A 16,273-nucleotide genomic window follows, 5' to 3' on the forward strand; every position below is an offset into this window, starting at 1 on the left:
CACAGTTGGGTCTAGATTATTTCACAGGTAACCCAGCCTAATATCTGAGTTTAGTTCCTTCCTGATGCACCACTGCCGGACAACCCCAGAAAATTTTGAGGCAGCCACAGTCCCATTAGATAGACAAAAGGTCTGACTCAGAATTAGGCAGTTTCCAGTATTCCTGTGGGTTTCTTCCTCTCTTCTCTTGGCAGCTTCCTATGGTTTCCCCAAATTTGTTCAGGAAAGGCACAGACACTCTTGAGCAGAAATGTGGGGCACCCACATGAATGCAGGAGAAGAGTAGGAAGACAAAGTAAATATTCTGGTAAGGTCTTGGTGGGGAAACGACAGGGGAAAGTGATACCTGCCAGCCAGTCCAGGTAACCTAAGAACCAACAGAGCTACAAATTCCTCTGTCATTTAAACCTTCCTTTGTGTTAGCTGCTCTCTGTTGTTCAGGTCAGGCCACACCACAATAATGTAGCATTTAGGGGCAAAAATACAAGCCAGTAACCCAGCACCAGAAGCAAAGATGGAGAAGATCTCCACAGCCACCATGTATTTTCCTCTGGTGCTCAGGTAGGTTGGAATGAAGGAGAGCCAAACACTGCAGAAGACCAGCATGCTGAAGGTGATGAACTTGGCTTCGTTGAAAGCGTCGGGCAACTTCCTGGCTAGGAAGGCCACCGTGAAGCTGATAGTGGCCAGGAAGCCCATGTAGCCCAAAACGCAATAGAACATGGAGACTGACCCTTCATTACATAGAAATATGATTTCTCCCGTCATTGAGTGCATGTCCACATCTGGGAATGGGGGAGAGGTTGCCAGCCAGAGGACACAGATTCCTACTTGAACAATGGAGCAGGAAAAGACAATGGAATAAGCCAGTTCTTTGCCTACCCATTTCCTCATATTGGATCCTGGTTTGGTAGCCATGAATGCCAAAACCACCAGTATGGTTTTGGCTAAGATGCTGGAGAGGGCCACAGAGAAGACAATGCCAAAAGCAGTTTGTCGGAGAAGGCAAGTCACCATATTAGGTTTTCCAATAAACAACAAAGAAGAGAGGAAACACAAGAGGAGGGAGATAAGGAGACCATAGGTGAGGCTTCTGTTATTGGCTTTGACTATGGCTGTATTGCGATGCTTAATGAAGATGCCAAGCACCAGAATTGTGATCAGAGAGAATAAAAGTGCAGAGGATGTTGAAACAATGGCCAAGGTTTCATCAAAGGCTAGGAAGTTTGGAATCTTAGGAATGCATAGATCCTGGCTGCTCTTTGGAAATTGATCTGCTGGGCAACTGACACATGTTTCCATGTCTGAAAACAAACAAAGAATGCATGACAATTTTAAGCATCCTATACTATTCTTAAGGATTTCCTCATTGAAATTTTAGGATAGTGTTTTCTATCTCAAAATGGTTAAGAACTTCTGTATGAAATCTGGAACTTTCTACATGGGTGACAATTTTTTTACTGGTTCCCTTCTCTTTTTGTTGTAACGACTTGTAGTGCATAGCAAAATTAAAAATACATTACTGCAGAAATCTTTGGAGCCCAGAAAGGCAAGATTAATGGGACTTTCAACCTTTTGTCAAACAACCTAAGTCTTTCAGGAGAGACCACCACTTCTATTCCACCCTAACTTTGTAGAAGTTGGAGGTAAAATAGATGACCTTCCATTTTAAAATATTTTTAATATGTTTTAAGGATGGAATTAAATTGATACTAACTATAAACAATGAGAACAACACATCTATTTAAGTTAAGCCTTCCCTCCTCCATCAGTTTAATGACAACAAGTTTGCCAAAGAGTTCAGAGCTTATTAAAATAAATTGGTATATCCTAAGATGACATCTCCCACCTTTCTCATTTGAGATCATTCCTTCTGGACATGGATCACAATCATAACAGCAAAACTTCCTTCCTTCCTTCTTTTTCTTCCCGTATCCAGGATGGCAGTTGTCATTACATATAGAAAGAGGTGGCACCTATTCAAAGATATAGGCAGAGTTTAATATGAAGACAAGGTTTGGGTGAATTATTTCTGTTACTTCTTGTAGGGTCATTTGAGAAACTAGTACTAGGAAACCACCCCATGGCTTTGGGGTTGTAGTGTCCCAATATGGCCTATTCTGTTTCCTGTGCTATTTATTATATCAGTGAAACTGTTAGGAATAATATCCTAGAATCTGGCTCATGGTATCATCTGGATGCTGATGATGTGAAGTTCTACCTTTCCATTCCATTGGAACAAGAGGAGGTGGTGAAGGTGCTGGACAAGTGTCTGAAGACAGTGATGGATGGGATGGGGGCTGAATCCCTATAGAAGAGAAATGCTTTGGATGGGTGGTTCCTACATTTGACCTCTGCAGCAAGAGCTTCTTAAGTCTGGGATACTCCTTGATTCTATCTCATCACTGGAGTCTTAATTATGGAATTTCATGGCCTGTGCAGTTATTTCTGTACCTCAGTGAAGTCTCTGTGCCATTTAATTCTGTTCTCATTAATGGTGAACTCTTTGCCAGAAGGGGCCTGAGGGTCCCACCTTCCCACTTTGACTCTGATGTAAGATCTATTTGGGAATGTGACCAAGTTTGTAATATCCAAGCCAGCTGCCAACTCTCCATATTCATTGAATTTAATTTCATCTCCAGCACTGTTGTTGAATGAGATTCTCTGCAGGAATGAGTGTAGCTAGGTGGAAAGAGAATCAAAAGGTCAATACAGCATTCTAATAGTCTGATTATGATTGTTGAAGAGCTTTCCTAGATGGTATTAAATCCCTTTCCTCTAAGAGTTAAACACTTCAGATTACAATGGAGAGCACCCTTGTTTCAATTCCCCATATGGGAAGACTAGGAAAACATGAATCATTGTAAATTCAACAGTTGATAGAATTCTATAAATAAATGTGAAAGAGTTAAGTATATAGACCTGCTTGCTTGGGACCTGCCATTGTCAAGATCCAAGAAAGGGAAGGAATTTGAGAAGTCAAGTAAGAGCTCATGCTCTCATGTTCATGTTCTCAAACATCATGTTCCCTGAGCGTAGGAATGGAATATGAGAACATCTGACTGGACCTTTCATTAGTTTCTGCTGTCAAGATGTACGAGAAGGAGAAGGGTGGGACTGTGGTCTCACTGAATGCAAAGCTCCACAATTGTGCCCTGTGCAACAGGCGAAGCATTCTTCTGGCTATCTCTCAAACTCTTTGGTCCTTGTAGCATCTGAAGCATCATTCAGTGAGGGAGAGGAGGGGGAGAAAGAAGATGAAGAGCCACATTTGTCCCTCGCCAGTAAGTACAGCAATTCTTAAGATTTATTTTTTTAAAAAAAGAAATGGTTTTCTAGAGGTTATTCTGGCTTTAAATGATTTTGCTTGTATGTGCAACTTCCCCCTGTAAAATGTGAGCTATCTGTAAGTTTGTTGCTTATGAAAGTCTGTGCCATCTAAAATCTGTTTACTATCATTATAGGAAATATTCTAATTCTCTTTCTAATTTCTCAAGTCCTTCTCTGTTATTTCTTTACTGATAATTGAATGCTTACTCACATAATGGATCAATGAAGTGAATGCTTTGTAAGAGAGAATGTTACCTGCCAAGGTTCTACATATTGAGGAGAGAGTTTCCCCTTAGCATCTCTACACTTGTGGATCGCTCCAGCCAATTGCTTGCTATTTAAGGCATGTGCCAAAGCATAGACAGCGTTATAGATACTGTAGCTTTGCCCGGTCATGCTCATTTCAAAATATGGTGCAGGGAGGCTCTCCAGCATTTCTTCTCCAGTACACATGTGATTGTTGAATGTTGAGAGAGTGGAATTTGGAAGTGAACAACTGAATGCATCTTCCCAGAAATCTTGGATAAAACCATCTTTCTCTGTCCAATGAGGATATACACTCCGAAGAAAGTCTTTAAAGTTGTGAATTTCCTTGGAGTGAATTGCAAAGGATATAGCACCATGGAGCACTTGTATGTTAACATTTAATTTTTTTTGAAGGCTATATAATATGAAATCAAGTTGGGCTGTTGTAATCCATACTTTTCCTTCACGTGACTTCTTTTGAGGAAATAGTAGCGGAGTGAACTCCATTACGTTTAAAGCACTTGACAACCATATATTAAATCTACTTTCTCCATATACAAGAACTGCACTGGCTTTGCTGGTTTTGAAAGTTGGTAACAAAATCCTTGAGTCAAAAAGCATTTTTAGTAAGTTACCATTATAATGCAGATTGAGTTCAACTCTTTCCGTGAATGCTGAACAGATTCCATTCTTGAAAAACATGGGTTCAATTCTCTGTAAGAAATGTTCACCAGCTTCATCAGCTGTAGTCATGAGCCCAACCCATTTCCATCCAAAATGCAGAAGTAACTGGATTATTCCCTGATATTGAAGGTCTTCATTGGGGACCATGCGGTAGAAAGAAGGGATCTTGGTTCGATCATTTATGCCTTGTTCAAATGAACCATATGAAATCTAGAGAAGGGAAAAGGCAACCATATCCAAGTGCAAAAAAATACTCATGTTTATCAAATTTCTTTGAATATCAATAGAAAACCTCTGAATCCCTACTGTAAAAAGTTTGGGGACAGCACCAACCTCAATTTGCATAGATAACAAAGACAATCTTGCTCAATGTTTTCTGCATATATTATTATTATTATTATTATTATTATTATTATTATTATTATTATTATGGCATCATCAGATCTTCATACTTGTACACATTGATAGTCTCCATTTATCATGGCTCATGGTAATATACTGCTAGGTGGATGAATCAACAAAACTCCAAGGTGGAGGTGGAGCAATAGAAATTGTTGATCATGCTCTTTTGCTCTCTAACCTTTATAGCAATTGTAGAGAGAGGTTGATTCTCTATCTACTTATAACTCTCTTGGGAAGATATCTTGGGGAATCCTGAAGATCTCCATTTGATTGTATATGTTATTCTTCTCTGAGCACAAACAACCACATCATATAAAATATCAGTAAAATGCAGAAATACCATACCAAACACTTTCAGCCAAGGTTAAAACAACCAAGGATGAAATCCAACAATGCAGGAGAACAGCCCAAAACTGACACCACTATATAACTCTGCAGAAGGCCAAATGCTGGAACAATAACAATAATTAGCTTTCAATTAGCTTCTGAAAATTAATAATGCTGAATAACATCCTAGTTCCCTAGGAATGGAGGAATTTTATTAGTTAACGTCTTGTGAATTATTTATGCATTTGTCTTTTTAAAAATATTTTTTTTATTAAAGATTTTCCTCATTTACAAAAGCACATGCATTGTCTTTTTTCATGTTGTGTTTTATATAGATTAGTTACATTTGTTTTATATGCAGTATAGGACTGGGAAGAAAATAGGCAGGGAGAGGAGTGTGGGTTTGGGGTGGTCAACCTTATGTTCTTTTACTTAGTGTATGCGTGGGGTTTTTATTTCAGTGAATATGGCATGAATAGTTTTTTCTTTTCTGTTCAAAACCCATATTCTACCTGTGGAATCTTGAAAAGACCTAAGACGTTTGCCATGCACCAGGAGGTATCAGAACTAAGTCCCCCAATGACTCCTATGACATTTTTCTGGACGCCACACCTGTAGTTGGGAATAAAGTGACGTGATTTAAAGATCAGGTCCAGGGTGGTTCGGTAGCTCATCTTTGAATCATAATAAATATCATAGATGTGGAATCCCAGAGAGACATTGGGCAACATCCTGGGATTCTCGTTGATCTCATCAACAGCAAACACCAAAGCAAGGATGCGCTGGTAAAACTTTGTCATCACTCTGCAAATGAATTGAGTTACTGTTTAGTGGGAAAATTACAGAGTGCGCATAATCTAGATATGAGATTATCTACTTGCCTTTCTGTAAAGAGAGGACACAGCCAGAAATGTTTATATATATTTTTAGACAATACAGTCATACCTCATGTTACGTTTGCTTCATGATGTGTTTTTTCAGGTTGTGTCCTGCGGCAACCTGGAAGTACCGGAAAGGGTTACTTCCGGGTTTCACCGCTTGCACATGTGCACAAGCGCCAAATCACACTGTGCACAGGTTGCAGGCTTTTCATGTTGCAAACGGGCCTCCAGAACAGATCCCGTTCGCAACCAGAGGTACCACTGTAGTATTAGACTGCTGTGTCAGAAGAATATACTAAAGTGCCTGTGTGTCTGGAGATTTCTAAAAACAAAGTTCTAAAGCTTTCGTTCCAAATCAATCCAAGTTATTTTAAGTCAGATACAACATTTAAGGAATAAAAAAAAATACTGGTTACTTACATTGGCTTATAAATGAAGGCTTGGGAAGGGTGTATATTGAAGGATAAATTGGGGACGATATAACAGATATGAGATGCCATTGCACCAATGACCAGGTCACCTGGCTCATACCACTCGTGAGGAACATGAACAGGATGATTTGTTGCGCATTTAGCACTTTGTACTTGGGACACTATATTAGGGAGCAGCAGAAGCAGCATTAGCAACATCCTGATGGCAAATACACTTGTGTGCATGGACTCCCCTGCTTCTCTCGACAGTATTATTCCTCTCCTCCACCTGATCTGAACAAGACAAATTGGGTAGCAGCTGACTCAATTTGGCACTGTAAGGGGCACGTATTCACCTTATTGTCAACTTAAAGACTGTCACAACAGAATCTTCGGATGCCAAACAAGATACAGTGATTTGATATGAAAGGGGGAAACTGATAACTGATAGGTAAGAAAGCCCAGCCTCTCTCTCCTCCCTTACCATAGCTGCCTATGAAGCAATGGGGAGCTTATAATCATTTCAGACTTGCCTGTTGATCCTTTTTCCACTCTGACTTCTGGAGCCTTGGCCAGGTGAATTGATTATTGTAATTTTAATAATTACAGGGGAGAATATCAGTTGTGCAAAGCTTTTGGAGTCTATGGAGTATAAGCAGTAGGCAGTGTTTTTTTCTGATGGTACTCAAGGTTATGTAGTACCGGCACCTGTTTTCCCTGGTGAAAAGCACTGGTTAAAAATGTGGCACTTAGTGTAACAACTTCATGGTGAGTGCTGCCACTGTTTTCCTAGAACAAAAGCACTGGCAGAAGGGGAACTGCCAATGTAAACATATTTGTCTCACTACAGAATCTTAGATAATGAATGAACCTACAGTCCACTCCCTATGAACCCCCTCTTATTGCAACATTAATCCTGTCCCTTGCTTAGGAAATAGCAAGGGAAATAAATCAATATATTTTATGAACACATGTTTTCCTGCGTCTCAGCACCTGCACTCTTAGGGGAATTATTTGGTTGTCTCCCTGGGGTTACAGAATGTTTATAAAATGTTTTCTCTTTCTATCCTGCCCATGTTCAAGATGCACAACAGGAGTCTCCATAAATTCCTTCATGACGATAAAGCAATCAGCTGCAATGGATTAAAATGTAGAAGGGATCTTCAAAGGCCTTGATATCAGATGTACCCATGGTTGAATTTCTGTAGCCCTTTGGAGGAAAGGTAGCTTGGATGACTCTTCAACATATTTGTTTTGTTTTGTTTTGTTTTACTCTGACAAACCGAGTATCGTAAAGCAGATTCAAGTTTGTTTTTATATTAACATAGGGGTGCAAAACTAATGTTTGTTCATCAAGTGCAGTTCAGAGATAGTTTGAAAGGGGTTTTAAGCATAAGGTAAAGGTAAAGGGACCCCTGACCATTAGGTCCAGTCGTGGCCGACTCTGGGGTTGTGGCGCTCATCTCGTTTTATTGGCCGAGGGAGCCAGGTCATGTGGCCAGCATGACCAAGCCGCTTCTGGCGAACCAGAGCAGTGCACGGAAACGCCATTTACCTTCCTGCTGGAGTTGTACCCATGTACCTATTGCTTCTGTGACAATGCTGGGGAATTCTATTGCCGGACAGAGCCTTCACTCAAATCTGGATTTACTTGCAAAAAAATGGCTTGGACTCATGTGAACACATGATGCTGCCTTCTACTGAGTCAGAAGCACATTGCTCCATCTAGCCCAGAATGATCTACTCTGAGGCCCCATATGCACAGAGGGGTTTAACACTCAATCCCAGGGAACTCTGGGAATTGTAGCTCTGTGAGGGGAACAAGGGTCTCCTAACAACTCTCAGCACCTTTAGCAAAAACCCATAGCAGTTTCCCTGAGTATAAACATATCTGCAAACCATTTCCCCTAATATAATGCATTTTTGTAGGTTATTTTCACTAATATATATATATTAATGCACATGTTAACCTAGCATGTGCATTGTTGTACACATTACGTGGCAGTATTTAGGGTTGCCATATTTCAAAAAAGTAAAATTCCTGAGTTTTTTTGAGTTTTTTGGGGGAACAAACCAAAATTGCTGGGGAGCCCCCCCCCCCAATAGTGATTTTTAGCTTTTGGAGCTGTTTCCACTGCTTTTTCCATAACACTTTCCCAGACATTTCCCGAGTTCTGCAAAAATCCCCCCTGACACCATTTTTACACCTGAAAACTAGGACATGTCTCGAAATTTCTGATGTATGACGAATCTAACTGCATTGTAAAATTCAGAGAAGTGAGAATTTTGAATGAATGGCTGCATTTTGGTTTGTGAGTTTCTCCTCCATTTCACCTCCATTTCTAGGTTTCTCCTCCATTTCTAGAAGTAGCCTATCCTCAATTTGCCAGCACTTCTACTATCACCGAACACCCAATCCACTTCCATCCTCGTGCTTGCCTCCACCCCATCTCATCCATCAAATGTACATCCAATATTTCTGCTTATTAAATCCTGCTCATTGTGTTCTGTCCAGTGCTCATTAAAGGGATTGCATAGTGATGTGTATTTAACATTTCTTTCTCCGTTTTTTCTAATGGCAGCTGTGGGGGAAGAGAAGAATTTCTGCTTTTGTTTGATCTTCTTGCTTAGGTGCTATACCTTCTTACTTAGGCTCCCATGATCTGGAACACAACCACTATTAGATGAAGAAACCCAACCTGACTGTGGGGATTCAGTTCACTCTCTCTGGGTTTTCTGATGTTCTGGAGCTCCAGCTCCTCTTTTTCCTGCTCTTTCTTTTCATCTACATGTTGACTCTTCTCGGAAACATCCTCATATTCCTCACCATCTGGTTCAGCCCTGTGCTCCATTCCCCCATGTACTATTTTCTTGGCGAGCTTTCCATCCTGGATGTGCTTTATTCCAGCACCACTGTGCCTAAGATGCTGACCAGCTTCCTGACTGGTTCCCAAGCCATTTCCTTTGAGGGCTGTGTGGCTCAGCTCTATGCCTTCCACTTCTTTGGAGGCACCGAGTGTTTCCTGCTCACTGTCATGGCATATGACCGCTATGTGGCCATCTGTGACCCTCTCCGCTACTCTGGGATCATGAGCAACGTGTCTTGCATCAGACTGGTGACTGCAACCTGCCTGGTGGGGGCACTTCATTCGACTCTTCAGACTGTGCTCACGTTTCGCCTCCCTTACTGTGGGCCTTACAAACTTGACCACTATTTCTGTGATGTCCCGCCCTTACTGAAGGTAGCCTGTGCAGAAACCTCTCTGAATGAGACCGTGGTCACAGTGAACATTGGTGTTGTGGCACTGAGCAGCTTTGCTTTGATCCTTGGTTCTTATATCCGCATTGCCACCACAATTCTCAAGATGCGCTCCGAGGAAGGGAAGAGGAAAGCCTTCTCCACCTGTGCGTCTCACCTCACTGTAGTCCTCCTCCTTTATGGCCCTTGCATATTCATTTACATGCAGCCATCCACCAACCACTCTGCCCTGAACATTGTGGCCCTCTTTTACACATCTGTGACACCTGCCCTGAACCCCATCATCTACACCTTGAGAAATGAAGAAATCAAGAAGATGGTGAAGAAACTGGCATTCAAGAAGGTGTTTTCTTGAAGGACAGCAATGCAGCTTCTGTAGACAGAAGCACCATGAGTTGGGATGAATTGTGCCTCTATGAGTTGTAGCCCCTGCTAATCTTGCTCAGAGTAGAACCTCTGAATGCCAGTTGCTGGGAATCACAAGTGGGAAGAGTTGCTGTGGCACATAGATCTTCCTGTGGGTTATTGGTTTGCCATTGTGAGAACAGGATGTTGGGCTAGCTGGGCCTTGGGCGTGATCCAGTAGTGGTCTTCTTAATGGACATGACTATATTTGCTCCAATATTTTCAATGGGTCTATTCTGAGCATAACTTTGTTAGATACAATCCTATGTCTATTTGTGGGGGATAGACGTGCCATGAATACTACTCATATTGATCCAGAGGAGAACTCCAACGTATAGTTAGCAGAGTAAAAACTTAGCTGCAGGATTCCCCAAAAATAGACCAGAGGCAATTAATATTTCATTCAGCAGAGCTATATGGCTACTGAAGGCAAATGGTCACAAATCCAATACAGTGGTACCTCGGGTTACATACGTTTCAGGTTACATACGCTTCAGGTTACAGACTCCACTAACCTAGAAATAGTTAAGAACTTTGCTTCGGGATGAGAACAGAAATCGTACAGCAGTGGCACAGTGGCAGCAGGAGACCCCATTAGCTAAAGTGGTGCTTCAGGTTAAGAACAGTTTCAGGTTAAGAACAGACCTCCAGAACGAATTAAGTTCTTAACCCGAGGTACCACTGTACATTCAGGATTGGCACTGTCCGTAAGAAATCCAGTTGCAGCAGACTTAACTTAAACTTACAGTAACTTATAATAAGACTGAAACCTTAACACTAAGTAAGCATACTATATACAGAACACCATACCAGAAGGAAAGAGAGATAGAAAGGTGAAACCCAGGCTCCTTCTGGCCTTATTATTATAGTCAGCATGACCTTGACAGAAAGAAATAACAGAACCATTTTAAGCCAGCCGTACTCAGCTTCTCAGAAGGAATAACCCAAACACCAGGAACCAACATTTCTTCTTCTCCCCCCCCCTTTATTTTTTCTTCTTTTTTCTTTTCTTCGTTTCTTCTCTTTTGTTCCTTTTTTCATATATATGTGCTTATTTGAAATATATATGTCTGTATGTATTTGTAACATTTTGCTTATATTTTGTAACAATTGTTAAATAAACAATAAAATTATCCAAAAAATAGAAAATGAAAAAAACCACTTTATTTTTCTGTTATTAAACCTCATCTCATTCTAAAATGTTATTTTATGACCGAATGTAGTAAGACCAGGTGTCTGATGAAATTAGAAGTCCTTTGGAGAGATAAAATACTGCACGGAAACAAATACAACATTCCTTACATTGAAAACTCTCATTTCTCACCGGTAGTTATTATTCTGCACGAATGATGCAAACACCAGTAATTGCTCATTAAACTTGGTGTGCAGATCCTTTAAGGTACTTTTCCTTGGAGTCACCAAACTGATGTCAAAATATGCTTGGGGAGAATTCTCGTCTCCCATGATGAATAAAAACCAGAGATATGGTGAGAAGAGGGTTCATAACTCCCCCAGCTGGTGTACTCAAACCGACCTTGAAATGTGGCTGAGGAAGACATTTGTTTTGTCCTTGTACATTCTAGAGCTTCTCGTTCAAGTGTCTTGCAACTTCTGAAGAAGATGCAAACACTGGCTCCTTTTCAAGGCAGCTAAGGAAGCTGCATGGGTCATTGACTTGGATCACCCCTCTCTAAAAATACAGGGAGATCTATTTGTCAGAGTATTTGCAAGTTGCAAGAATATTGTGCACGTGAATACAACTAATCTGACATTCAGTTTTACCAGCAGTTCAAATCCTTCCAACTGGAAATTTCCATAGTTGAGGGACTCATGTTCTTGTGGATCACGTATTGACTTTGATGCAAGAGTCATTGTCTGGAGACATCCTAGAGCTCTTATAAAGACAGGGAGATCTTCTGCCAGAGAGATACAGCTATGTTCTGCATTTGAAGGCCAATGCAACTGATTTTTGCCGGCTTATTTGTGGTTCAGGTAAGTTCAAATACTGCCGACTGAAAAGGTCCATAGTTAAGAATCAATGTTCTCATAGCTCAGTATGTCTTCAAGAGGGCTATCTCCTCAACCCAGATATTTCAGGGTGAGAACACACCTGATCTGCATATTGCTCCTAATTTGATTAGGGAGACTATGCTGTGGGAAGTGGCTGTGGGAAGTGGCTGTGGGAAGAAAAGAGAAGCAAACCTGCCTAGTTTCAACTTCCTGAAATAAAAAGTGAAGGAAAAGACAGCTACCCATCAAAATTGGCTATTCTCTGTATTTCACAATGCTGCTCTCTAACCAAATGCTGTGTACAAAAATGCACATATTAGGGGGAAGAGTGCGTAGAAATGCATATATTAGTGAAATCAATATACAGAATGCATTATGTTGGGCAAAATTATTTGCGTGTCAAGGTCCCCAATACACCCCAAAGGAAAACACAATCGACACTTAATTTTTGTTTAATTTTTTTGGCATAATTTTGGCCACAACTTTATTCAAATACAGCAATGTGAGTGGTTGCTTAGGCATTGGTAGCACTAACTGCCCCCGCACGGGGACAGCTCTGACATTCGCACCCCCCGCGAAGTCAGGAAGGGTAAGTCACCTGGGGAGAGAGACGGGACTGGGAACCATGCCTCACCTCTCCCCAGCATGCTCCCAGGGGCTTGCGTGGCCCTAGCCCCTTGCCAGGGGGTTTCGGACAAAAGCATGGGGGAGCCCCTGGGTTCCTTTAATGGTAAAACCCTTCAGCAGCAGCAGCAGCAGCATTTTGAAGGGGCAGGCACAGCCTAATTCATTCCCCTCCACCAGCAGCAGCATTTTGGGGGGCAGGCACAGCCGAATCCATACCCCCCCCCCCAGCAACCAATTCCAGACCAATGCCTAACCGCAAACCTTACAAGTTGTGACGATTTGCTACGCGGTAGGCGAAAACCAAGTGGCACACACTAATCAGCCAAATGGCAAAATTCCTACTGGGCCCCTGCCCCAAAGCAGACGACCCCATGACAGGCAATAGCAAGGTCAAGCAAACAGCCTAACATTAGGGAAGGGAGGGCGGGTGATCCGAAGCACGCAGCGAAAGAGGACGTCTGTTGCTACGTGCCTTGTATTTAACAAATAGGGCTATCAATCACTAAATGGCAACATGTAATTTCCCCAAGTAACAGCCCGCCCCTGCTTACGAGTTGGCCAAACCATCTGCCCAGAAACAGCAAGGTGTCTTGGAATCCCTAACCGCAACACATGCTCTCCGTGATGGAGAACACGCTTTGCCAAAATGTGTCTATTAGCCAAAATTGCATGCAGAATTCTGACTATATTTGGAGAAATGCTGGTGAATGAGGATTTTTTAAAAATGTAAATTGATGTGGAAATGTGGCAAACTGATTGGAAAAAAATGAAATGTAGATAAATCAAAATGGACTGATTAGTTTCCCCTCCTCCTCCTCCACTTCCCCTCCTCAAAATTCTCATTTTCTTCCCACGTTCAGGTGTGTGCCATTAACAACTACAACAATCAATTGAAGGTAGATGGAGAAAGACAACTTCACTCTTGTGATTAAATTCACCCTCCTGGGTTTCTCTGAAGTCCAGGGTCTTCAGATCTTTTTCACTCTCTTTCTTGCCATTTACCTCTTGACGTTGCTCGGGAATGCCGTCATACTCTTCACAATCCGCCTCAGTCCTCAGCTCCACTCCCCTATGTACTACTTCCTCTCTGAACTGTCCCTCCTAGATGTGTGTTACTCCACTACCACCGTTCCGAAGATGATGGCTGGCTTCATCAATGGCTCTCAAAGCATCTCTTACCAGAGCTGTGTGGCTCAGCTTTACTTCTTCCACTTCTGTGGGGGCACAGAGGGCTTTCTCCTCACTGTCATGGCCTTTGATCGTTATGTGGCCATATGCAACCCCCTTCGCTACTCTTCCATTATGAGCAAGATGGTTTGTGCCCAGTTCATAGCTGGAACGTGCCTTGTCGGGACCATCCATTCTACTATTCAGACCATCCTCACTTTCCGTCTCCCTTACTGTGGCCCTTATGAGCTTGAGCACTACTTCTGTGATGTCCCACCTTTGCTCAAAGTGGCCTGTGCTGACACATCGATAAACAAAGTTGTCATCATGATCAATGTTGGCGTGGTTGCCCTCTGTTGCTTCATCTTGATCGCGGGCTCCTATGCACATATTGTTGCCACCGTACTGAAGATGCGCTCGGAGGAAGGAAAGAGAAAAGCTTTCTCCACCTGCACAGCCCACCTCATCGTGGTCTTGACTCTCTATGTCCCTTGTGTCCTCATATACTTGCAGCCAGCCACAACCAACTCGGTTCAGAAGGTGATGTCCATTTTCTACACAGCTATCACCCCTGCACTAAACCCCATCATCTATTCCTTGAGAAGTGAAGAAATCAAAAGGGCAATGAAGAAACTTGTATTTAGGAAGGTATCTTCCTAAATGAAAGGGAAGGAATGAAGCAGAAAGAGAGCTTGGCAAGTGGTGAGTTCAAGTAAACTGGTCACTATGTAGCCCTCATTACCAGTAGCCACCAATTGCTGTATCCCCCATCAACTTCTCCAATCCTATTCTAAAACCATCTTTGTTGGTGGCTCCGACCATGTCCTGTGGTAGCAAATTTCGCAGTCTAATGGAGTGTATGGGATGATGAACACCCTTCTTCCATCTTGAATCTCTTTGCTTTCAGCTTTGTTCCATGGCCCTGGATCTAGTACTATGAAAGGGGGAGCAAACTGTTTCTGTCTGGTTCAGTCATAATCTCTTGACCTGACCTACTTCATGGGTTGCTGTGAGAATAACGGTGGTGGGATGTTTCATCCTCTCCACCCACCCATCCACTGTTTTTTTGTTTTTTTTGAAACTGAATCTTCCACCTGCCTCTTTCTACACATCATCCCTGCTTGAACACTGAGGACTTCAGGGGAGTTACAGTCATTTGTCTCCCATAATTTGGTGGCACAGCTCATATTCATGAAGCATCATGCATTCAATATGGTGGGTTCAATTTTGTGGAACTGAGATGAGACAGGGCCACTCCCTGATGGAACATCTGGAGACTAGGCGGTAACTTTTTATTTCAGTAAGAATTTAAGGTCATTTGTGATTTTATAGCTGGCTTGTAATGGAGTTTGTCTCTGTTGTATTTGTTCGGCTTATTGTACACTGCTTAGAGACAATTGCAGTTAAGTGGTATAAATAATAAATAAATAACCCGATTAATCCAATTCTGCATTAAGACATCTACTTGTATCTTGGCTGGCCCTGGCACAGTATCATATGTGCTAAAAACCCAGCTCTGCTCTGCTCACCACCTATCATCTTGCTGAAAGTTTTGCTGCTGTTTATGGGTCTGTTTATGGATTATTGTATGACTTTTATTGTAATGTACCATTCTTTTTTTATTTTGTTTCATGCTTTATGCTCTCGAATTCTGCAAGTTGCTTGGAGCCGCCTTATGTGGGTAGCAACTAATAAACAGAAATAATAATAACAATGGTAATGTTGTAAACCACTGTCATATATATTTTTATACAGATAGATGATAGATAGATAGATAGATAGATAGATAGATAGATAAATAGATAGATAGATGATAGATAGATAGATAGATTGTGGTTCGAGGACCTGATCCCCACTTTGTGTAATGAAGACACACAGACACAGTGTATAAGGTTAATGGGCAAGAAAAGGCCACAACTTTATTGATTACAGCAAGTGAGAAGGTATTGGCTTAGGCATTAGACCATGACAGATTGACTCCACCCACTTGGAGAGGGGTGAGCCTGAAGGGGGTTTATTCACCAGAAGGTGGAGCCTGTTGATGCCAATACAACTATAAGCTCTCCCCTGATGTCACTGAGGGTCGTGCCATGGCCCCCTGCCATACAGCCATCAGACAGGATCCACGTCTGCCGGATTCCTTTAACAGAATACCCAAATTTGAAGGGGCCACACCTTCCACACACCAACAACACATTCCAATGCCTAACCACCAAATACCAAGAAAGTTGTGACGATTGCTACAAGGCAGGCGAAAAAACCAAAAGGCCTAATGCCAGTTGGAAAAATTCCTACCAGGCCCCCTGGGCAACCTGGGTGACCAACCAAAGGTCCATAGCAAGGTCAAGCGAAAAGCTAAGCCCTAAGCCCTAAGGGAGTGGTGGGTGGGTGAATCGCGACGGGAAGGCGAAAAGTGAGGCAGATAGGTTGGCATTGCGGTGTCTTAAACCGCACTCCACTCCCCCTCCAAGCCGTCCAGTTGGGCACTTACCTGTGGGCGTGGTGCGCCAGCCAGGCTAGTGGGG

At 42.2% G+C, this 16,273-nt stretch overlaps 3 protein-coding genes across 3 annotated transcripts; 2 read left to right on the forward strand and 1 right to left on the reverse strand.

The window, feature by feature from the left end:
- Positions 1 to 402: 402 nt before the first annotated feature.
- Positions 403 to 7,858, reverse strand: LOC310662269 (vomeronasal type-2 receptor 26-like; the record flags this gene model as incomplete). The annotated part of the gene is made up of 6 exons (XM_083409048.1): positions 403 to 1,304; positions 1,850 to 1,976; positions 2,455 to 2,682; positions 3,586 to 4,470; positions 5,502 to 5,793; positions 7,836 to 7,858. The coding sequence occupies 6 exons, from the start codon at positions 7,856 to 7,858 to the stop codon at positions 403 to 405; spliced, it is 2,457 nt and encodes an 818-aa protein (XP_083265174.1).
- LOC310663103 (olfactory receptor 10G4-like) lies at positions 3,211 to 14,408 on the forward strand (the record flags this gene model as incomplete). The annotated part of the gene is made up of 2 exons (XM_083410731.1): positions 3,211 to 3,284; positions 13,442 to 14,408. Exon 2 carries the CDS (start codon positions 13,482 to 13,484, stop codon positions 14,406 to 14,408), a length of 927 nt encoding a protein of 308 aa, XP_083266857.1. The 5' UTR covers positions 3,211 to 3,284; positions 13,442 to 13,481.
- LOC310663101 (olfactory receptor 10G7-like) lies at positions 8,965 to 9,894 on the forward strand (the record flags this gene model as incomplete). The annotated part of the gene is made up of 1 exon (XM_083410729.1): positions 8,965 to 9,894. One exon carries the CDS (start codon positions 8,965 to 8,967, stop codon positions 9,892 to 9,894), a length of 930 nt encoding a protein of 309 aa, XP_083266855.1.
- Positions 14,409 to 16,273: the final 1,865 nt, after the last annotated feature.

The sequence above is a fragment of the Podarcis tiliguerta genome, assembly GCF_965153285.1.
Source record: "Podarcis tiliguerta genome assembly, chromosome: 13".
Lineage (NCBI taxonomy): Eukaryota > Metazoa > Chordata > Lepidosauria > Squamata > Lacertidae > Podarcis > Podarcis tiliguerta.